At 37.8% G+C, this 25,000-nt stretch overlaps 2 protein-coding genes across 2 annotated transcripts in view; one reads left to right on the forward strand and one right to left on the reverse strand.

Moving 5' to 3' along the window:
• Positions 1-14,917, reverse strand: part of LOC137977587 (neuroguidin-like) — a 23,912-nt gene extending 8,995 nt beyond the window's left edge. The window contains exons 1-7 of the mRNA XM_068824858.1: positions 14,830-14,917; positions 14,683-14,739; positions 12,969-13,040; positions 9,814-9,854; positions 8,264-8,360; positions 6,935-7,019; positions 1,108-1,163 (exon numbers count right to left, since the gene is read on the reverse strand). Of these exons, the coding sequence (XP_068680959.1) occupies positions 1,108-1,163; positions 6,935-7,019; positions 8,264-8,360; positions 9,814-9,854; positions 12,969-13,040; positions 14,683-14,739; positions 14,830-14,859 (438 nt within the window). The 5' untranslated portion in view covers positions 14,860-14,917. The remainder of the gene's footprint in view (positions 1-1,107; positions 1,164-6,934; positions 7,020-8,263; positions 8,361-9,813; positions 9,855-12,968; positions 13,041-14,682; positions 14,740-14,829) is intronic.
• A 9,239-nt stretch (positions 14,918-24,156) lies between these two features.
• LOC137997852 (MTOR-associated protein MEAK7-like) overlaps positions 24,157-25,000 on the forward strand; it is a 20,975-nt gene continuing 20,131 nt past the window's right edge. Inside the window, exon 1 of the mRNA XM_068844149.1 lies at positions 24,157-24,536. Within this exon, the coding sequence (XP_068700250.1) occupies positions 24,387-24,536 (150 nt within the window). The 5' untranslated portion in view covers positions 24,157-24,386. The remainder of the gene's footprint in view (positions 24,537-25,000) is intronic.

Below are 25,000 nucleotides of genomic sequence, written 5' to 3' on the forward strand. Positions count from 1 at the left end.
GATTGAACAAGTTCAGCACACCAAAGTGCTTTTATGGGGCCACTTTGCTGTTAGTGTTACATTCAATTTTTATAGTAATCTTACTTGGTTCTATCAACAAACTTGACAGACCTATGGCACTTTTAAGTCAAGGCTGTTGCCTAACAGGAGCCCGGTAGCCTGGGGCTCCCAAAGAATAGCTCTAGGCTCCTTAATTTTTCACAGCAACACCTTTCACTTCATATGTTGGGCTCCTAAGTTCTCAGCGTTGAAGTCTGAGGGCCCCTTAAAATTTTCTTAGGCAGCAGCCTTGTAAGTGACTCATGTATGTGCCATGTTGAAAACTAAATTGAGTCATGATCATGCTGTGTTATCATTTTAACAGACTGAGTAATCTTTAGCTGCAATCAGCTTAAGACAGTTTGTGGATAATTCAGGACAAACAGAAGTCAGTTTTTCATTAATTACTATTTGGCTTTTGCTTGGGAATTCATGTTACAGATGTTGCTGTTACTTTATTGGATAATGTCATGTACATGTCCACTGTATCCCTCTAGAAATGAAAACTATTGTGTTGTATTGTGCTTCCTCCACTACTGCATTTTACAAATTAACCAACCAATAATAATTAATTTGTGTTATTATTCACTTACAGGCTTTTTCTTTTCACACAGTACAGCTGTACATGTAAGTGATGGCATTTTACTGCCTGTAAAAATGTGCTTCATTATTAACCCAGTTAGAGTCTGAAAAACCTCTTTACCTAAACAAAGGGAAAACACTACTAGAATAGTGTCTTCTGATCTTTTTACTTTAACAGCACTGCATATATATGTTTACATTGAAGATACATGTACATGTATGTAGCATGGAGCTGTAATGGTATTCTCTCTGTTTGAAGCAGATGCAGGCTGTGTTTCAAATATTTAATTGCATGGATGCATTAATTCTAGGAACAGTCCAGATACAATCAACTTATTGTAATTCAGTCTTACTAGTCTTTTGCTCTTTTCTAGCCTACCAGTATTTTTAGTATACGACCTGATCATGTTTAGTTTCAATTATCTTGACAGGTGGAGCAACTACAATTTTGACTAAAAAAATTAATGTAACACATACAAGACTTACCTTTGTCACCATGTTATTTGGGTTTGGCTTAAATCTCAAAGGATCATTTTCAGCACCTCAAGGAGAAAAAAAATTAAACAAAGAAATCTTTGTCACCAGGTTAACCTGAACAATTCCTTTTTCATAAGATGAATAATTACACCTTTTGCTGTTCTTTTACAGAAAGCATCCATTTCCTTGAGTCAAAAATAACTAAAGGTTAATACTATCATTAATACCAAGATAAACTACATGTATGATTGCCAGGCAGGAACTTTCAATAAAGTCATTTGCATTTCACATGACATTTAACAGCAAAAATTTATCATACATGTACAAACAAAAACTTTCTTGCCGTTTAGACATTCCTGAGTTGAACATTTTTTGCTATCTTCACCCAAATGAAATTCTTTCGCACAATAATACAAATGTACCACCATAATCCAATAATATTGTACATGTAAGACTGCAGTCAAAATAGACAAGAAATTTATTAGTCGGAGCAATTTGCATTTGAAATAACAATCAATTGCATCTTTCCATGAAGTTAACTATCTTTAGTGCCGTGCATATGGTGAGAGCTAATGAAGTTTAACCAATCAGAATTCAGCCAGAGGGCAAAACTGTGCTATCCGACGTCAAGTCAATAGGTTCGCAGTTTTAAAGTTTTATTTAAACTCTTTTGTCAACAAACATTGGCACCAAAACTGGGTTGCCGGAGAGCGGCAATTCGAACGATAGATTTTGTGCTTTTTCTTACTATTTTCAGACGAATTCAGACTGGTATTTTCGAATCAAGCGTAAGAAGACGTCAAAATTGTATTGATAATGTATTTATTTGAGTTAATTTTGTGAAAAAATACTTTGGTGGTATCCTTTCCATAGGGTAGATCGACAACAACGTCATTTACGCACAGAAATGCACCGTTTCCACTGAAAGGGCAAATGATTGACAGGATAGCACAGTTTTGACTGCCGCACGCGCTGCGGGTGCGGGTTCCATATGCAAGGTGTGGCAAGACAAACATCAGAACCATGATAATAACATTTACTTATTGAAGAAGGAATCTAAAATTCACTGAGCAATTTCTGCCTCAATTGCCTTACTATTGAGGCATCATGGCAAAATATGCTTGCATGAAACAGTACCATTGCCCACATTTAGCTGCCGTAATGGTACGACTATGTTGATGTACACTGTAGGGCCTGGAGGAACAGCTGAGTACAATAATTTCCCAGAGCAATTCCCTGTTTCTCAGGACAGCTGATGTCTGCTTTGATTGCAGCTTTCAGCGACCTTATTGCTTGTTCTACAATGTTCAAGAATGGACTGTACAGACCAAGGATGCACGTAACTGCATTACGATGGGCTGGTCATAAATGAAGATACTGTACATGCAAGTGTAAAGAGTTTGTATGGATCAAGGCTTAGTCTTGTTTGTGTCAAGAGGTCATCAAATCAGCCTTTGAACATTCATCCCACCAATACATGTACATCTGTACTTGCAGAGTAGAAAACAAGACTACTGGTGTGCGAAATTGCCATTTCTCCATTCAGCTGGTAACCACAGACCTGTCTATAGGCCTGCTCCCTTCTTCTTTCTCTTCCACTTCATGACTTCTTGCAGTGCAAACGAAATACTGTATGCTGAGCTCTTTTTTCCTCTCATCATTATAGTTGTTCAATAATGCAGTAACTATTGATCATTAGTTCTTATGTACATGTAAATTGTGTTACTGAATGTTTTTTGCTGAAAATGATAGCCCACAAATGCAAATGTTTATTTGGGCAAAGAAAGATATTGTTTATCTTCTGTTTATCTACTGTAATGTACATATTAATTCATAGGCAAAATTAATGTTATTCTTGAATGCTTGATTCAAGCAAATGATTAGGTGGACATATACAAAACAATTGGACCCTAGGTCCATGGTAGATACACTGTATGTCCAGGCTTACAAATACGTGGAGATGTCCATGGACCACTCCTGTGGACCTGGTCCATGGACCCGTTCATGGACCAGGTTCAGGAACATTTGCAACCGAAATAGGGTTTTGAGCCCGTAGGGTGAGTCAAAATACAAGAGGCTAGTAAACATATCTCACGATACTACACACTAAATCGTCCAATGAGAGATTTATTATTCAAACTATCTTACAGCCGTACATGACTATTGAGCAAGCAACAATCCAGGTTTCGCCCGCTTATATTATGTTGCTGTTTATTGGTCAAAAAACGAAAACTTGCCAAGCAAAGCGTTGTGTATTATATTTCAAACAATGATGAAATGATATATGAAATGGATCATATATGAACTGCGGATATGAAATCAAGTAAAGCTATGATCCTCGCAGTTATGAATGCAACTTTTACAATTGCAAAAATTGCATTCATAACTGCGAGGATCATAGCTTTTCCAAAGATGGAATATCAAAAAATTCTTTATTATAAGGTGTAACAATGATGATCTCGGTTCCAAGTAAACTTCCAGTCGAGAAAAACTGACTTTGATGAAGAAATGACAGATTGTCAAGTTCCTTGGGAGGAATTTCTTGAAAGGCCCTTGCTTCTTTCACGGACTCGCACCACTGTTTCAATACATTGAGGTCAGTTTTCTCTTTTTGTCATATTTACGTTTCGGTTTTCTCAATAAACAGAGAAAGTTAATTTAATTGTCGCGTATCTTAACATTTGTCTCTAGAAACTTGTTTTTGCCAAAACTCCCAAAATTTGACAAGCATTCGCCCTTTTTTTGGGTGGGGGGGAGTTTTAGCATTTTCAGCCATTTCTACTGCTTTCGTAAGACTTGACACATTTGTGAAAAACCGGTCAAACTGGCCTTCTGGAGTACAAATACCATGTGATACATGTACATTTGTACTTGTTTTGGATGTTATTTGTTCTCTGCTGACTTCAGTTTGATAATATGCATTATGGTCCAAGTTGTTTGTTAGCACTAACCATACATGTAGATTTTAATAGAACTCTACAATGTAATTAGAGTTACATGTAGCGCTAACCATCCTCTGAGAATCTCTCCCGTAGGAATAAAAATGGTTTAAAACGGCAACAGTATCATCCACAATTTCGACACATGCTTTCAAGGCATTTTTCCGGAGTCTTCCCCGCCTAAAAGCCCTGGGAACATTGTGACATGGACCAGGACCAGGTCCATGCAGGGGTCCATGAAACGGGTGTACCATGTTTTGTAAACATCCTGATTACAGGTGACATTGTCAGGCAGGGTTTTCTTTAAGGTTTTAAGTAGCCGGAGTTTTTTGCAAAGTAGACGGTTGTGGGTCCGGAGGATTTAGCCCATCGCTTCTAGGGGGGGTCCGGGGGCAAGCTCACCCGGAAAATTTTTGAAAACTGAATGCCGGAAAATGCATTTCCTAGCATTTTGGGCCATGAAACTCAGACATTAGAGAGATGAATCAAGCTGCAATTATACTGTTAAAACCATGTAGAGACAAAGCGACATTTCAATAATACAACCCTTTAAACAAAAAGTTGAGTGATATTTTTTGTATCTTTTTGGTGGTTTTGCTGGAGCTAACGAGCCTGGCAAATATTGCCACTTGACAACTTGTAAACATGGCACATACTTTGAAGGGCTAGACCAGCAAACGCTTCTGATTGGTTGTTAAATAAAGAAGCTGATTGGAGGATACTAATTGGCCAATGGCGTACAGGATGTTTCCATCCTGTTTCCATTGTGTAATTAGCGGGAAAATATGCTTGCGGAACTTGGTTGCAGTAATTTCGAAAATTGAAAATCACTTGAGCGGTTTAAGAGTGATGTAGTTTTTTTTCCGAAGAGTTTAGGAGTTCCGTAAAGCAGTAAGAGTTGATCAAGAGTGACGTTGGATAAAGATCCGTTGTCATGTTGAAGCGTAGAGATGCCCTCGAGAGGACGAGCACTTACGCGGGCAAGTAGGATTTAACTCCGAGGAGCGTTAAGTTCAAGTGTTTAAATAAAGTCTACGAGTCCTCAGCTTCTAAGTTCGCTATAAATGATCAACTGAAAGGTTCGAAGTGAAAACGAAGGAGCGGTTAGTGAATGATCAGGGGCTAGTTTTGTTCCTCAGTTGAGTGGTAAGAGATGCGTGAACGCAGGCTGAGCGTGTTGCTAGCAGAACATCATATGTAAATTTCCTTCTGGATTGAGAACAAACCTTTTGAAAGTGTTTCTTTGTTTATAAGTTTTTTAATGATTGCGGCGTGATTAAGGTAAGTTTTGCGCGGACTAAAACGTCCTTGAATGATTTTTCCTTCCGGTAAGATACAATCGGTGGCTGTTTAAAGATATCGAAATCCAATATGGCGGACAACAAATCATATTGTTCCTACTTTCCCGCCACCGCAGCAAGAGTTTTTCAAAACGAAAGTCTCAAGCATAACGTTTTTAAACTGCCCTTGAGTCAGAAGTCTTTTATGTGTTTTCAGAAAAGATAGGCACTGCAAATTTTTATTTGTATTGAGCCCAAGTAGTTTAGACCTCACAAACATCATCTCCTCTACATGTCTTGACTCTTCAAACAATGAAAGTAGCCGGCGAAACCTGACAGAGAAGCCGGCGAACTTCGCCGGCTGCCGGCTCTTATATACAACCCTGGCCAGGTACAACCTAATAGGAGTAGTCATGTACATTTATATTGACCATAATAAAACAAATATTGACTCAAATGAATGGCCATTTTCTGTAAAATGGACAGCAAAACGGTACATGATTGTACAGTTTATTTCAATGGCACTGTGTACCTTTTGTAATATGTTAATTATTTATTATTATTTTTGGATGAAACCAGGGAGAACTGTTACTGCAAAAAACATCTGCTTTCTGTTTCAGGAATTCTGATCCTCAGAATGAGCCAATAAACTGTCCAGGATTACATGTACAAGCAATTACATATATAACTATCCACCTTATTGAATGGTTTAAATTAATTAATGGGGACAATTAATTGACTCCTGGGGGTTCCCCATTGATGAGTGAAATCGTCTGGCGTTAGACAGTCTGGCCGGTTTAGGCCAGTTTGGATGTTAAAGGGTTAATGTATAGTGCGAGTAACATGCAAAATGTCCGCACATATTATGTGTTAAAGCTTTCAATATTAGGATTTCATTATTGTTCCACTATTACACCATTTTCTTGTATTTTGGCTTCTTCCTACATAATATTAATAAGGCGTGTGCGAATAACAAAAACAACACAGACAAAACCATTCAAATGTCCTTTATTTGATTGGATAAAATGAAATGACGAGTGACAAGCAATGAAAAGCTTTGTATTGTATTGAAAACAATTATTATAATGCAAAACTCCTATTCTATCCGTATTTGCTCTGTTTTATACTGGTCAAACAGTGGCACTCAGTGTATTTGTACCATCTTACATTTTGCAAGTTGTCTTGACCAAATATCACACGACTGTCAAAATGGCTTAATCGTGGAATAATACAGTGTTAGTTGCACTTAACCCTTTGGTGCCTAAACGGCCTAAACCGACCAGACTTATTCTTATTCTTAGACTTACTCTGTCTAACGCCAGACGATTTTCCTCATCAAAGGGGAACCCCAGGAGTCAGTGGGTTAATCACTCACTGAAACTCACCGATGTCCCATTAAACTTCAACAGCACTTGTTTTGAGAAACATGAGCAATAAAACATGAAAAAGTGTCTCATCTATTCCCCTTTTTTGAGTGAACATACAGCTGTAATTAATATCTAAATCAAACTTTCACACAATGAGGACAAAATAATTTAGTACACACTTCCAGACATCTCCACACCATCATGTTCATAAATAAATACAAAAAAATCACTTCAAATTGGTGAAACTTACCTACTATTCCAGTTGTGGCAGACTTGATCATTTTATCAATCTGATATTTCATTTTTTGGTCAATAGGCCTCATTTTCTCTAGGACCTACATGCACAGTAAGGGAAAGATACATCTTATTGTAATACATAATAATATCATTATTTCTTGCTTAATTAATTCAAACTTGGTGAGTATGCAAAAAGAACTGACAAAGTCTGATAGGTTGATAGGTAGTGCACAGTATATGTACCCATGTATAATATTCTTCTCTATTAATTCTACGTACATGTATGAATGACTGATTTTATTAAAAACTGAACTACATATATCAGATTTCCAGCATTTTCATTGGCTTGCTGGACACAGACTATCAGTTCAATAAAAGCAAGCTGAAAAAGTTTTGCAGCTCTGAGAAAAAATGGCAGACAAAAGTGGTTCTGGACCGGAATTGACGGACGCAGAAATGGATGCTTTAATCGACGGTACTACCTCCGGGAACATGAAAATAATCAGTGGCATGTAACTGAATTTTTTAATGCCTATCTAATTATTTATTTATTCATTCATTCATTTCATTTTATTTCTTTATTATTATATTTATATTTATATTTATATTCATATTCATATCTATATTTATATTATATTATATTATATTATATTTTATCGGGAACATCTTCAACATCTCAACGGACACATAAATTTATAATTTATGCAAGGACGATGTGATATTGCTTGCGTCAGATTGAAGTTTCTCGCATTTTGTCTCACATCTTCTCGTGTTTTGACCCCTCTGCCTTTTTGTTATTATAAAAAACAAACTGATGTCAGTTTTTCATGCATCTGTCCTGTTATTGACAATGAATTTCGTCATAACATTGTGGAAGTAGTCTGCGGATCCACTCGGCTATCACCTTGTGGATCCACAGCTACTTTGACAATGTTATGACGAAATTCATGATCAATAACAGGACAGACGCATGAAAAACTGACATCAATTTGTTAAATTTACAACACACAATGTACCTTTGAATTCACTTTGTGTGCTGTAAAAATAATAAATAAATTAATAATCACTTATTAACCAGTCCCTGTTCTGGAAGCCTGACCCAATACGACAGGAACAAGAGGTAAGCGTTTTCGGGTAATGGCAGGTTTGGTACATGTACTGTACATATAACTCTAAGACTTACTACTCACAATGATTATTGCTTCATCATTGTACTGACGGACAGCAACATTCATTAATTTCTTAAATACTAGCATTAGCTTCATTGACAAAATAACAGAAATATACTGTTACGGTACATATACGTACATGTATAATTATACCATAACCAAATTTGACTTACCGTGCGAGCTTCAATGAGTCTTTCAACGGCTGGATCTCCCTGCCATGATTTTCCCTCAGCCTTTGTTAGCAAGTAGTATGAGAGATCAATGACATAACTATAAGAAAGATTCAGAATTATTGCAAACTGTATGGTTGTGAAATGGAACACAGCTGAAATAACTTTTTCTTCTAAATTAAAGGGCAAATACAAAACTCTACATGTAGGGTACAGTACAATGTACCAGACATTCCAACCCTCCCAAATTGATCGGAAGTCTCCTGATTCGATGTGTTGCATCCCGCTCTACCAATTTTTATCAGATTCCCCTGATTTATCATGAAATTCTGGAAAATAAGGAAAAAAGTTGCTTCTCTTAAGTATTTTTTTTGCAATCTGAGTGTAAAAGATTATGTATTACACTTTCTTATCCTATAATGTCTCACTCATTCTCTCCATTGAACACCCAGTGTTGTGCAGACTCATAAGGCCAGCAACCTTACTACATGTACACTATGGTGGACAAGCATGGCTGAGACTCCAGTGCCATGCAGATTACCACAAAAATGATGTCAAAATGCAGGAAAGCAGGAAATTCATGAGAGAAACTAATTTAAAATTGATTATTTTGTAAAATATCCTGGGGGGGAGGGGGAGGGGGAAAGAATACCCCTAGACACCCCCTACAGGCTCATGCCTTACACACTAAAAAATAATCCCTATTTTCCTTCAAAAGGGGTTGGAATCTCTGATATACAATGTACTTTTTGAAATGCATACAGCTGTACATTGTGGTTCAAATGTTATTAATCTTTTTCCCTAATCCAAAAATTCTTGAACCCAGTCCAATTTTGATTTTCCTTTTTTCAGCATTACAATGTAGTTATCATAATGAATCTTTTGACAAAAAGAAATCAAAATTGAACTGGTTTGAAAAATTACATTTTAAAATCAAGAAAAAATATGAACCACAATTCATGCAGTGTACAGACATGCAAAAAATATACACTTCTTTCAGGTTCAGTGTACTTGTTTGTTATCAAGTTGTGGCTTAATACGGAAGATACATGTAGCAAAGAATGAAATTGAAGAAATTTAATAGTGTACATGTGTATGTGTATGTCAACCTGTGCATTATCAGACCAAAGGCACACATAGGAACTTTGAAGAATGAAAAGAGTTCAGCAAAGCCAACAATTAAAATCATAACAATGAAAATATTTTTAAAAATTCATATTCATATCCAATTAATAATTAAAGTTTGTTGCATTTATTACTGAGAGTTAAATCAGGTACAGAAATTTTAATGTTCAATATCATTGTAAATCAGTAAACTTTTCTTCCAGAAAAAATGTTCCAAACTAATAATTTTTCTGAACATTTCTTTCTTTTCATAACTAATTTTACTCTTTTAGCTGGCACATATACAGCATAATCTCATCACAGCAAAACAAAGTTTTTTAACGCTGTAATATTTGCTTCACGTAATGTGTCATGCATGTGTCATGCACATGCCTTGATTATTGTACTGTACAAGCTTCACATCAACATTGATTGTGGGTACCACTTGCCTCAAGAGCAGATGAAACTTGACCTCTATGAAGCTCACACCCTAACAAAAAAATATCAATTGAAATTGAACATTACATGTACATTGTACATTTACTTTACTGATTACGTTACATTAATTGAACCACTACAAGATTCACGCAGCTTTAGAAATACGAAAATTGTCCATTTTTGGCTGCTGCATATTTTTTCCCAAACCTCTTCACATTAAGGAGGCTTGAAAGGGTTTTTAACTGCATGTGTGCACATACTGTAACCTACACACGCCAAAACTAAGAAAAACACATCGGCTGAATGAATCAAATTTTTTTCAAAAGTAGAGCACACAACACACCGGCAGTGATACGGCGTAAAATCACCTGAACCGGAAATAAAACCTGCAGAAAAAATTTGTCTTTCTCTGGAAATTTTGCTCAGTGACCTATCTTGACTTTTTGCATGCACATATATCATTCACGATGGCACTTCAAATAAAAAAGTTCCAGGGAACGTTATAATATAATATTATGTAAACTATAAAAAGCCCTTTTTCAATACATGTATCTAGAGATAACTTTTTGTTATATTCTCTAACAAGTAGGTCACCAACTTAGATTTCCACATAATTTTCAAAAAGTGAAAAGAGGGCCTTTTTGTGGACCTGATGTGTTGCCATGGTAACCTATATCACGTCATAAGTGCCCTTAAAGTATTACCCAACATTAGAGTTGCAAAGATATTTATAGTTTGCAACACTATGAAATATCCTTCTTTGGTATAATACACTATAGCAATGAAAAACCATTTCAAGCCTCCTTAAAATACTATTTTATAATGGTAAATAATCATTTCATTATTTCCAAAATGACTCCTTAAAATACTATTTTATAATGGTAAATAATCATTTCATTATTTCCAAAATGACTCCTTAAAATACTATTTTATAATGGTAAGTAATCATTTCATTATTTCCAAAATAACTATTAGTTTTAAGGTGTTGTTACAAGGTGATGACGATTTTTAACACCTGGCCAGTTTTTAATCCATGTTACTCAAGACAACGTTTGACACAACTTTGTTGTGGCAATGGTATGTTAAATGAGATGATTTTTTCAATGCAATATTGCTTGCAACATTTGAGCCCAGGCTCCTGCTCGACAAATATGGCTGACACTGTTGACATGCCTGTTGACGTGACTTGATTTAGTTCTGCTTGGCGCATTCTGGGGCGATGTTACATTAATTTAAAAATCTACACCTGTGATGCAGGGGTTTCAATAAGCACCGATGGCCAACGAAAAGCGTCTGCTACTTCGCTCAAAGAAGTTGCCTACTTTTTCCTCTACAATGAATTAATTGAAGGATTCCTTCAAACCTAACACAATACTGCCATCTTCGAGCAAAACGGCTAATTTTTTTCCACATTTCCTTTCAATTTTTTGCCTAGACCAACCGTCACATTTTTTTACGCAATTCAATAATGTTCAGTTACATCAACAAACATATCAAGACGTTTTATGCAAAACAGGTTGTTATTGAGTAATCGTTGCATCAAGACTTGTTTTCCACTAAAACAGTATTAACTTTTCATTTAGTTTCATTGGTTAAGCCTTTTCGTTTGTTCAGATTAAAATGACCTATACTTATAATAATTGTTCTACAGAACTGATTTCTCATGTTCACGGCAGCTTGAAATTGGTAGTGAATGAGGACATAAAGTCCTCGGTACGCCATATACTGTTTAAATCATTAATTTTCCTTTTGAAATGTTTCCCAAAATATCTTAAAGTTTCTTTGCTGGAAATTATCAAAAGAATGCGCTTAATTGCAGCCACATAGTCGCTGATTTTAAGAAATTTTCCTTTATCTTTGTACTCAATTTAGTGCCCAGAACGCTGGAAATCGCATTTTAGGGCTTCCAGATTTAAAAAATTTCTGGGGGAGCCCCTAGACATGCATTCAGTCCGATCCCATTGAGCCGGTTGATCCTAAAAAGCCCTTGTAGGGAGCAGTCAACTAAAGCACATTTACATTTACATTTAGACGAAGGGAACGGCCCCCTGTTCATACAGTTGGCTACTAGACTTAAATCAGCTGCCTACTTCACATTTTATTGAAACCCCTGGGGGTGTTACATGCACAGAGTACTACAAATTCGGGCAACAATGATGCAGGTCTTTGAAAGCAATTCCAAAACCTGTAACATGTTACCACAACAAAATGTTGCATGAAAAATCGCGCCGTGCTCATTGTTACACGAGATAACTTGTAACGCAACAACGTTGCATTAAAAATTGGCTTGTGTAACATCACACGCACAATCAGGCCCTTGTATCGTATTTGGGCATGTGTTTCTAGCCGATTGAAATGAAAATCCCTCATGTAATTGGACATTTACCAGTGTTTTTCATGAATAAGCCTGTGGTTGAATGAAATTTATGAAGGGATATTTTCTCACATTTCCCTGATTGTTCAAATCATACACAGTCAAGTACAGGTAGTTACAGTACATGAAGCACTAATAATAAAAAATTATTATTACTATTATTATTATTACTATCATTATTATTATTATTATTATTGGGCCGCAAATAATTTTATTGGTTTTCAACTTAACTTTTCCTACAGTATTTTAGAAAATCCCTGGTAATTAACTCTCTGTATTCTTATTATTAAAGCACTCTCATGCCATGGTAGGCAAAAGTCAGAACAGTACCAGTAATGACAATTCTGCACACCCGAGTAGTTTAAAGTTGGATTCTCATACTCACTTTAAAACTTGTAGTCAAATCTACACGTTGATAAATCTTGTGTTTAGTGCATGTGACCAGGACCAACAATCTCAGACAACACTGAGCACATTTTCTCCCTTCCTCCATTCAATGGAGATTCTAAATGATTCAGACAGTATCAGCAGCCTCTATAAAGCTCAGTATTGGAGGGAGAAGGGAGGAAGGCTATTCTGTTTATGTACATGTACACGTAGTTCATGTTTTTGTGCTACATGTAGAACGTGAATTACCTTCTGGTCTAGGAAAGTGTTAGAACTATGTTTAAAATGACTAGCATTATAGGTACATGTAATATCAAGCTTAAGATCGGATGAGATCACTAAATAGGTAAATTGTATGCTCAGACAAAAAGAAAATAATTAATTTCAGTCCAATAGTAAACAAACCTTTTTGGTTACCAATGCTCCACTTGTAATTTTTTGCATCAGCTTCTCCACATGTTGATCAACGTCTAATACCTTCAATAATAATAATTATCATTTAGACTAACAGTCAATACCATTGACCTTTAAATAACAAATAATTTTATTTTCTAAATACCCTAGATGTGACTTCACATCTGTACATGTAGTTCAAGCTAGTTCAATACTACTTGTAGTAACATTAGTCACCTTGCCACCCGGAGGAAGATTTACGACCAAATAACTGGCTGGCTACCAATATGAAATCAAAGTCAATCACCACGACAAGGAGATGCTGTATCTTGTCATCAAGCAAAATACTAAACAATTCAAACAGCTCACTTCACTCAAACATTGTAAGGAAAGGGTTTTACTGGATAATACCCCACTACTCCAAAACACTTCAAAAAAAACAATGTGGCCACGCACAAACATGCAAACTATGGCTTTGTAGCTGTGCACCCGCCTACTGGGCTAACTTCAAACAATTGCAAAAAAATTCTGGGTATACCTTTTTCTTAAAGCATCAAAAAAGGTGAGGCATCCAATAGCAATGATCATCACTCATCCATGCAAGAGATAGAAGTACCATGAAAACTCACATAAACGTAAAGATGCGGAGCCATGTACAGTACTGTAGGTGCATACTGTAGTCAAACCTTGTCCCTGGCCTGACATAAGACAGACTCACACCAAAAAATTATTTGCAGGCTAGGACTGAGTAATTTGCAATTACTCCAAGGAAAAACACTACTGCTGACAAGAACATTGGTTTGTTCCGATTTGTGTAGTTGAGTTTTGTAATTTAATAACAACAATTTGTGTAGTTGAGCCTTGTTAGTAACATGGTGTTATGGGATACCCTTCATCTTAGCCATTCAGTAGCCTCTTTACAACAGCAAAGATTAATTTACAGTATTTGTTTAGTGAACAGGACGCACTTGGACTGCTGGTCCCACTCCTTCAGTCATTGTTTAGAATGATAACCTTCAAACCTTCACATCAGAAAATGCCACACACTTCACATAGCATAAAAAATAATAATCAACAATTAGACCTGTAGCCCACAAGGGCTACGGGTCAATAGCCCATGAGGCGAAACTGAATGTGATATTGACCCGTGGCCCTTGAGGGCGCAGGGTCTAATAATTATTAGACAATTATTATTGTCTTAGTATCACCCAACTAGTCGGATAGAAAAGGCAAAAATAAAGTTAACAAATGCAAGTTGAAGAACATTTATTTGGGAATAAAACGAAAGAAAGCATCACTACTCGAGGACTATTACCAATAGTCCTCTGGTAGCGTAGCCAATTGAAATGCACGATTTGCATTAGTCCACTAGTTGGGTGATACTAATGAAAAAGTAGCCAGAAGAAATTACAAATAATTATAATTGAATAACAAGAACAGAGTTCCTTTGGTGGTGACTCTGCTGGTGTTCCAGTAGAGTTCCACTCTTCCAGGTGGCGAAATGAGCAGAATTTCAAATTATACAAACATTATACGAAATTCTCTTCCATGTGACTCTATTTTTTTGCTCCACACCAGCTTCAAACCAACTGCCATTAATCACGCGCTTGTAGAATTGCCTTGTTCTAATCGTCCTTTTCTCTATATTGATTTTAACTCAAGTTTAACCAAAATTCTGCAAAAAGGGAAAGATTAGATTAAACTTAAATTTTAACCAGTTCCTTACTTTTTCTCCCATTTCCCTCATGGTATTGACAACCTCCGGTAAATCCTTTGCTATTATCTGCAGTAAATAATGGACATTGTTACGACAAAAACTATATAAAAGCCCAGAAATATTGGGAACAGATTCGATCAATTTCTCATAATGTACCTTCTCATGATTAGCCATGTCCTCCGCCATCTTTATTAAAGGCAGAACAAATTCTTATTGGCAGCGGTTTCCATTTCTGTTGTGTAAGTCAAAATACAACTGCCACAGGCAACCCAATCGCATTAATGAAGAAAACCGGATATACAAAAAGTAACGTTGGCGGTCATTTTGGCCTCCAATATTCATCTGTATCTACAATCTTGGACAGAATAAAATGGGAAAGAAATGCCCCCTTTTCCCTTAATCATAGATAAAGCCGCGCGAAGGCCATAACGCGCCATTTTCCCATCAAGAGCGCGAGGGGTGGTCTCAATCCTCCAATTAATCTGTCCAAGATTGTAGGTCTGGGGTTTCCTATAGTGAAAAAGTAAATACTTTGAACAAGAGCAAATGCAACGTAGATTTCATTATTTGATAATTATCAATGTGGCCAAACCTTAATACAAACAAGCCTTCTTCAGGTGCAACGAGAGTTCACATTGTCCAAGGTTACTTGCTTACAGAGCTCTCAAGTCTCACGAATTTCGATGCAATCTCAGGCTCTCCCGCTGACACGAGCATTTCTCACGCATTGGCACTATTCTGGTAGGTAACTCTACCTTTAAAGCTTTCAGAAGTGCTCTTGAATTCCGAATTCGTTCCTTCACTGGCACCGGTGGCTCAGTTGGTTGAGCACCGGGCTGCCATGTGGGAGGTCGTGAGTTCGACTCCGGCCGGACCAACACTCTTGGTCTTTAAATAATTGAGCAGAAAGTGCGCTAATGGTTAGACTTTCAAGTCTTCTCGGATAAAGACGATAAACCTGAGGTCCCCTCTCACAAATGACTTCCATGTTCATTAGTTCCCTGTGGGACCTTAAGAACCCACACACTATTCGGCTGTCCTCTGTTTGTATATGGGTGGGTGGGTATAGCAGGTCCACATCAGCTGAATAGCTGCCAAAAAACTTCAACCTGCTCAAACAAATAAATAACAAACAAACTAAACTTCGGTCAATGTTCAATCTGTTTGTGTGCGATCAATTTTCTTGTTTCTTCAGGACTTTCACCCGTTAATATATCAGGTATAGGCCGATATTTTATCTCAGGCTTACCATAATAACATGGGCTCTCTTAGCAAGCAGCATGAAAAAAAAAAACAAAATGGCGGACTCGACGGCTCATTTCCAGCGATTTGAGAAGTGCAAATTTCAAACTTTTTTTATGCCCCTGGACCCCCCTAGAATTCTTTGGCGTATCCGGCACAAGAAACGCAGTACACTTGTACCTTTGGGAGTGGTCCATGGAAGTGGTCCATGGGGTGGTCCATGGACCGGCTTCACAAAGGTGGTCCATGGACCAGCGGTCTATGTTCAGTGTACGTCCCTAATCCTGCGTGTTTCTCCTCGTTTTAAGCAAGTTCTATTTAATTTCGCATTATGTGGTTTATCACGTTATTCTCAACATTGGTGTTGCAAAGGAAATTCACAGGAGGTGATGATTAGTGTATCACCTAAAAAACAGTGTTTGATAATTGAAGTGAGGTCTCCACTTAAGGCCAAACGCAAAAAAATTAAGTACGGAACTGTTTAAGGATTGTTATTGACTAAACTTTTTGGAATTTTACAAAAAAAAGTTCTAAGTGTATGAAAATGACGAGATATGAACTTGTCGGCGCCACTGTTAGAGTTGGTTTGACGCCCATTTGAAAGGAAAAAACTCGTTTATTGATTAAGAGAATTGACTGACATATTTACCTTCAACAACTATTACTTCCCGTTCAGTGATAGAAAGTCGTATTCCCAAACCTCCTCATTTCAGAATAAACACAAAAGAAAAAACAGCAGAGCTTGGACTCCGCTTCTTAATTGTCTTTCATTAAAGTATTAATTAAGTTCAAATAAATGTGACTATTTCACCACTTTTATGATTGCTAACGCAGGGCCGTAGCCAGTATGTGGCAAACCGAGGCACTTACCCCAGTAATTTTTTCGTTTTTTTCATTTTTTATAGAGCGTGATTCCAGTGTTGTCTTTAAAATGTAACTTTCTAAGCAAGGACCCACCTAACAAAACACCTAAAATACCTAAGAAGTGAATTTAACCATGGACATTGCCTCAGTCATTTTTTTTTCTGGCTACGGCCCTGTAAACCCATTAATAATAAGAAATAACCTCTATTTCTGTTTTTACAACAAATACCTGCTATTTATATTACAGATTCGTCTTTCTGGTAAACTCTCGTCATTTTATCCGTAGTTGTGCTTAACTATAACTGGACTAACTGTTTATGCATCCCTCGGATACGCCCGTATAGTGCATAAATGGCGGCAAAAAAGCCTTGCTCTCAGGCAACATTTCTAGTGCATGCAAACGAGCCTAGTGAGTCTAATTAGCACATAAACAAAAAAATATTTTTTTGGCCGATATTTATGCATTTGGTCTTTAGGCGTCTTGTTTATAGCCTCAGTACATACATGTACAGTCAGCATTTCAAATGATGAAAAATCACTCTCTCCTTTTTTGAAAAAAAAAAAAGATCTGCGGCTGAAACCTCAGGATTTCGAGGTCAAAATTGAAAAAGTAGTTGTATTCTCGGTTTTCACATGACGTCACGACCGCCATGTTGGTGCCCCTAAACAAAGAAAATGCGGCCATGTTGGTGCCCCGACCAAATTCTCCGGGAATTTAACTCTATTATTATGCAAACGCTTCCTTTTGTTTTCTTTGAAAAACATGGCTGTTGATCACGTGAGTGAAACCAGCAACAGTTAAACTGAACAGTGTCGGGATCAATTATCGACATTATAATCGTGCACCGCGTTCATTAGTTAGTAGAAAATTGTTTTTCTAACAGTTTTGATTCTTTTTTGTTTGCTTATGATTAAGCTTGGAAAAAAAAACGACTGACTTAAATATAGAAGGATTTTATACAGTATGCTTAAAACATTGCCAGATTTAGTCAAATTAATTGTCTTTTTAAACTGGTGTTTGGCCGATGGATTTCTGACATTTTATTTACCGTAACGCTCCCCGCAGACTGAAATGATATTACAGTCGATTCCCTTAAGTTTGAATTCTTCAGTCAGAGGAACGAAACTTCCTTTGCCCTGTGACCTGGAGTTGTTAGGGGTAAAACTGATACAAGTCAGGATATGAAGGAAATATACTCGAAAGGAAAGACACTCACTTCTAATTACCAAACCATTAGGTGAAAGTTTTTTTTTGTAAAAATGACAGTGTACTTTGCAACCTATTGAAAGATAAGCTTACTACCTTGAAACGACTGAAATAAAAAAGGTCAAAAAAGTCAGTTCACACCGTTATTCTTTTCAAGAAAAAAATCGCCTTGACTGACTGGAAATTACTGAGTCCCTTTTTCCTAACTCACACCTGACAATACTAAGTCATAATCGATCCATCAATTAAGGAACAAATGTAATTAAAAAGTAAGGAAAACTATCTGATTGCTTTTAACCCAATACGTCTTTACTTTGAGGCAGGTGTTGTCAAGGCTAACTACTGACGCGAAGTCGTTTTAGGTCCAACTATGCTTGAAAAAACCGACCGGCGCATATTATGTTTTAAGGTAATTCCTTAGTATTGCATTGCGCATCCCTACTGCGCACGATTTTCGCGTCATTAGCGTGCGCACATGAGCACGTGCGCATACAAAACGTAAGAGATTTCACTCAAACTAAACCCGATAGCGAAATAAATGCTCCTTTTATCTCAAACGAGCACGGTGAGCCCCGATTTTTTTTTTCAGGTATTTGCTAGAAACAGTCTAATAAAAAACATATTTGAAGAAGAAAAAAAGTTTGATAGTAGAACATGAATTTTTTTTGGAAAACAGTTCCGTACTGGGTGTATTTTACCCAAGGCGAGGACTTCAAGCTAACCACGGAACTGTCCCAAAAAGCGCACTACTCCCACAACCAGGGAATCAAAGTCGGCGTAAATGAAGCATTACTGCTTATGTCAATAAAAGAAGCTTAATTTTCAACATAAAATTTTGTGTCTTTGAAGTAACCAACATGCAGGAGTACCCAACGGAGCCGCTCTGCAAAATACCCGCTCTACAGGGCAGAATTGCGCTGGCTGGGAAATTGAAGATTCGCTACTGAACTTGCTGGAAAGTCTTTATTACGATGGCCCAGGAGGGTCACAATCCAGTTATAATTTTTCACAGTCCAGTTTTAATTTTCACAGTCCAGTTTTAATTTTTCACAGTCCAGTTTTAATTTTTCACAGTCCAGTTTTAATTTTTCACAGTCCAGTTTTAATTTTGTGATTCGTCACCAGCACTCTCACAGGTCACAGGTTACAGGTCATTGTTTACCAATACAGAAAGTATCCTAATTAGCCTAATTAGACCTAAGGTTAGCTTTTATGAATGTTTAGGATACTTTCTGTATTGGTAAACAATGACCTGTAACCCGTGACCTGTGAGAGTGCTGGTGACGAGTCACAAAATTAAAACTGGACTGTGAATAAAATTAAAACTGGACTGTGAAAAATTAAAACTGGACTGTGAAAAATTAAAACTGGACTGTGAAAATTAAAATTGGACTGTGAAAATTAAAACTGGACTGTGACCCTCCTGGGCCATCGTACTTTATGAACACCACGCTTGCTGGGAAATTACGTTGCAACGCGGGTTCTGGCTAGATAAAAAAAATCTCTTGTTTGTAGAGTTTGTTTTTCTCGTGGCAAACGTACTATAAAAAATATATCTATCTTCGCACTGTTGAATAATTCCTCATTTTCCAGGGATAGTAGAGCGAGCGAAACATGCAATTAATTGAGTGTGAAAATCAAGCCACGCGAGAAAGGCGAAACGCGATCTCGCGCAAATACCTTCGAAATCGCCCTAATTGAGTATTTTGCCAGTACAGTATTTTGTGCTATCCATGGTGCTAATTATTGCTTGGGGTGTGCCAATGTTAAGTTATGCAATAAAGCAAGGCATATCATGCCGTGAATTCCTGCGAAATAGTTTCAACACACTGATTTGAGCGCATAGCACCGCTGACGGTCTCGTATTGTTTGCCTAAACGTCTTGTTTGCCCGATTTCGCTTTCGGTTTACATTAATCTTATGGTAGCTTGGAAGAAACCTCCTGCTTGTTTGGTTCGATTGTTGGGTTTTTTGTCTAGTTAGCGTACTGGCCACTGATTGATCCGTATCTGTGAAGTCAACCAAAAGTTAAGGTAAGCAAAATGTTGCGTTTTTTGTCTGATATAGTCAGTTTAGGAAACCCCTCTGGAAATGTTTTTTCCAAACAGTTCTCTGCCAATAGAAGACGCATAGTCTTTCCGTTGAATAATGCACAACATTAGCAGAACATATTCAAATCTTATTTCATATGTCCAGTCTGTATGTTTGTAATTAGGTAAGCTGGAATTTTCCGTTGGAACTATTTGACAATGATTTCTATTTTAATATACTGAACATTTCTCATATAGCCTTAGGTTTTGCTTCACAGAGGACAAGAAGCTAAAAAAAAATTGTTACGTTGTTTTAGGGGAAGAAATCCAAAACTAAGGTTTGTTTAAATGCACTCTCCTTTTAGATCCTGTAGATCGGGGCGGCGGGAAACGTCGTTCAATTGCGGTCATTTTGAAGGCGTTGAGCAACTGGCCAGATATCTTTTTGATCTTTGAAGATCGCAAACGGTAAGAGAATTTTATGTTTGTTCTTCTTACGCGTACTAGACCGAATTTTTCATCGAAATCGAGAGTCCATTTTCATTGTTACATAAGGCTAGAGCAACTTTTCGCCTTGAAATGTGGCATTTCAACGCTCACTGAGGTGGACTGTGCCGTGAATTGTATTTGAGATCGCCACGTAGCTATGTAGCTGAACTGAGGGATAAAGAGCGATTGTTCGTTTACCCTAATTTCATCTTAAGTTTGTTTATGATCAGTTGTAATGGAGTGAACCTTATTACAAGTTTGTCCCTCTGATCTCGGGAATTTTGGAATTTAGTTTTCGGTTTTCTTTCTTATGTTTTCTGATCCGGGTCGGTTCGAGTTGATCCGTCGTGGACTGCATGGCGGCCCGAGTCAGTTGATCCGGTCCGACTTTTGTATCTGCCTCTGCAAAAGGCCAACGAGGGCTCTTTTCATGCAATGTCACGTTTTTTAAACGTTTCCGTTTATGACTTTGCGAATCTGCCACACTGATTGTTTATTGTTCCGAGCGCTCTAGATCTGGATATGATCTTTCACTGATCTTACATCCCAACTAAAGACAGACTGTAAAGAAAATTTGTACTTTGCAGTTGGTCAAAATGAGCGATCTTTCTCTCAACCTTACTCTGAGTAAAAGAAATATTCCTCTACAACGTAACAGATTATTAACAAAAAAACAGTTCAATAGTTTGTCCAGTTTTTGCCTTTTGTCGGCAGTGTTTTTGAAAAAATTCTTCATGCGGAACTTTGTGAAGACGCGACAGACCATCCCGCGGCATTTCAGCGTTGGTGAGGACAGAATCTTTGTCAAAATAAAGAAGTCTTACGCTATTGCGAATAGGGCCAAAAAAGTAAATTAACGATCTTAATATCCTAACGTAACCAAAACCTTGAAAACATTGCTTACGCTGGCCCAAATGGCCCGGAGATGTTGCCTCAGTGCATTTTTCTTTTAATTGTTACGGTCAGAAATCAGTGAAAGATCATATCCAGAGCGCTCGGAACAATAAACAATCAGCAGGGGCACCCAACGAATCTGTTCCTCACATTATCTGTTCCCCAGATAATCTTGCTGGCTGGCAAAAATACGGGTGTTTCGATGGGCTGGCTGGGAAATTTATTTTTGATAGAGGTTTTGCCTGGGAATTACTGACTTTTTCTAGCATTTCAACCCGAGCTGGCTGTAGAAACTCTGAAGACTGAGGGCGACTAAAAAAAAAAGGAACCCTTCCCTCTCCCAGAGAGTAGTCACAAACATACGACGGCTGGTCAGAGTGATTGTGCTTGCGGAAAAAACCTGTTTTGTCCCGGTTTGTCGCTTTTGTTCGGTCGTTTTGGATCGAGGGATTTGACAGCGCGCGGAAATCCTGGCTGGGAAATAAATTTGATCAGCTGGATGGGAAACCAACCAATTTTATCTAGCTGGCTGGAAAATTTCTTGTGTGTCTTGCTGGGAAAAAGGAACAGATAATATTTTCCCAGCAACACTGAAAAACACCTGAAAATACCTTAATAACATTTATTTTCATTACCTGGGGTATAATAAGACATTTTACAACAAATTGGTCGTTGGGTGCCCCTGAATCAGTGTGGCAGATCCGCAAAGTCATAAACGGAAACGTTTAAAAAACGTGACATTGCATGAAAAGAGCCCTCGTTGGCCTTTTGCAGAGGCAGATACAAAAGTCGGACCGGATCAACTGACTCGGGCCGCCATGCAGTCCACAACGGATCAACTCGAACCGACCCGGATCAGAAAACATAAGAAAGAAAACCGAAAACTAAATTCCAAAATTCCCGAGATCAGAGGGACAAACTTGTAATATGGTTCACTCCATTACAACTGATCTTAAACAAACTTTAGATGAAATTAGGGTAAACGACCATGGCTTTTTCTGTGAAACTTTGTACCAGCTCTGGTGTGAAACTTTTGCGGTGATTGTCTGACCACATACGACCATGGCTTTTGCTGTGAAACTTTGCACCAGTTCTGGTGTGAAACTTTTGCGGCGATTGTCTGACCATATGCGACCATGGCTGACTGGCATTCTTGGCATGTTATTACCTTCTCATTGTTATTTCTCGCGAAAGAGATTAATTGACTGTGCATTCTTGGCATGCGATTACCGCCCCATCGTCAGCATCGTTACATTTCGAGAAAAGGTTTAATTGACTGTGGATTCTTGGCACGGATTACCTCCTCATCGTTACTTTTCGCCGCGAAAAAGATTAATTGACTGTGCATTCTTGCCATGCGATTACCGCCCCATCGTCAGCATCGTTACGTTTCGCGAAAAGAGAAAGAAAGAAAGAAAGATCTGATCTGCTAATCGCCCTTTCTCGCAGTCGGAGACTGAATTACTAAGGGCGCAGCTCAACGAGGTCGGGCCGAAGGAGCTGTGCTGCCGGCTAGGCGCTCGGCCCCTGAACACGACCCATGTTTGACCTCGGAGCACAGCACCACAGCCTGATGGAATAGGCCAGGAGTCGATTTTGAGGAGGGAGGAAAACCGGAGTACCCGGAGAAAAACCCTCGGAGTCAGATTGAGATCGACTGAAACTCAACCCACATACGACCCGAGGCCAGAGTTGAACCTGGGTCACAGAGGTGGGAGGCACGGTTGATGACCAAAAGGAGAGAGGGAATGGTTTCCATTTGATTGAAACAGCAAGATTACTTTTCGCGTGAACGTCCTTAAATGCCGAATTGTTATAGTGCAACACCATTGGAAAAAGAAACTATACTAACATTTTGCCTCTGTGTTCATTGCGTTGTTATTTGTTTACGTGTCATCTTGATCGCCCTGCAACTACTTCCCAAGTTTACATTTTAGCGAAGACCTCTCTTTCGAGAAACTGTAAGTACAGATTATTATTATTATTATTATTATTATTATTATTATTATTATTATTATTTATTACTATTAATTTTCATTTATTATGTAATTATTTATTACTATTGATGTTGAAACCTTGCTGGCTGGCTCATAATGTACGCCACCGCTGGCTGGCAAACGTTATGCGGTGGCTGGCAATATGTGTCATTTCGCATTTTAAAATATGATGGCTGGTTAAAAGCCGTCTCACACGATGGCTGGCTGGGAGTTTTATTTCCTGAAACTCTTGCTCGCTGGCAGTGAAGACCGGGTATTTTTTTTCCCAGGAACGTTAAATATTAACGAAGATTGACGTAGAAACATTGTAATAGTTGCTGCAACATGATATGAACAATTTTGTCAAAATGGTCGTTGGGTACTCCTGTAACCAAGACTTAATTCTGTATGAAGGTGATTCGAATTTTTAACGCGAAAACAGTAAAAATACCCCATTTTACGAGCCTGCTGACGCGTAAACAAGCACGGTGACCCAATTTTTTTATTGCATTTTTTTAATGTTCATATCATGAATGTTAATTATGCCAAGTTTCCAAAGAAGTTTGAACAATTGAACAATTTCAAGGGAATTACCTTAAAGGCTGGAATGATGCTGTTAGCCTAGTCTCTCTTCTTTTCTAGGGTTGACAGATGATCTCGTGAACTAACGCCCAAAGCAGCTCCGAAGAGGCGAAAAACATTGATGCCGAAAATTTTTTCCATCAAAGTCTGCGCATGCGGACTAGGCTTAACTCATTTCCGAAGTCAACAAAACCAGTCAATAAAAAGCCAACCCAGCTGCCACCCATATTTTTTAAGCGAAGGATAATTTAGATTGCAGGTTGCGATCGACAACAGAAAGAGCTTCGAAGGAAAATAGGTTGTCGGTAACTAAATCCTTTTTGGGTTTATTTTCCTATTCTGTTGCGTTGCTAGTGGGAACAAGGCAATTAATACTTGCGCCTGCGGTATTTACCAGAAATCCCCTTTGCAATCGGCTTCTGGTCGAAGATGGGACTCATAGCTAGTAGGGGCATTGAATACGAAGACAGTTATCGTTCCTTCTCAGAGAGAGAACGCCAACTTCTTTCATCTCTCTTTGAAAAGTTAGCCACAACGAATGAGCATGGTGTTTTGAATGTGGAGATCGGACCTTTCCGGGTGAGTTGCAATTTTACGCCAGTTGAATGTAAACAAACAGCAAGACACAGCTTGCAAATTAAGCAAGTACATAATTGTGCACAGAATTATGATTTATTTCTTTCTCAATCAGCTCACGAGGAATATACTATATATAAGGATTGTAAACATTATTTGAGGAAAAAAGAGACGTTTAATTTCTTTGCGATGTTCGGTGTTCTGCATATACTGTTTCGAAATATCTGCAGAATCTAACACTTAGAAGGCGATACACGCTTCCTATAGACCAGCTGTCCTTTATTGTGTTTTATGTACTTTTCGCAAGTAATATTTTTGAGACAATATTATTTTTTTTCCTGTTAACTTCGGGGCTGGACAATCTGCGAGCCAGCGAGTCATGCGAATCTCGCATGGCTCGGGATACTTTTCCATTGTTTCGTAAACTTTTCTTATTTCTTTGATGTAAAAACAATCGATCAATTTCA

Source organism: Montipora foliosa, chromosome 1, assembly GCF_036669935.1.
Source record: "Montipora foliosa isolate CH-2021 chromosome 1, ASM3666993v2, whole genome shotgun sequence".
In the NCBI taxonomy this organism is placed as follows: domain Eukaryota; kingdom Metazoa; phylum Cnidaria; class Anthozoa; order Scleractinia; family Acroporidae; genus Montipora; species Montipora foliosa.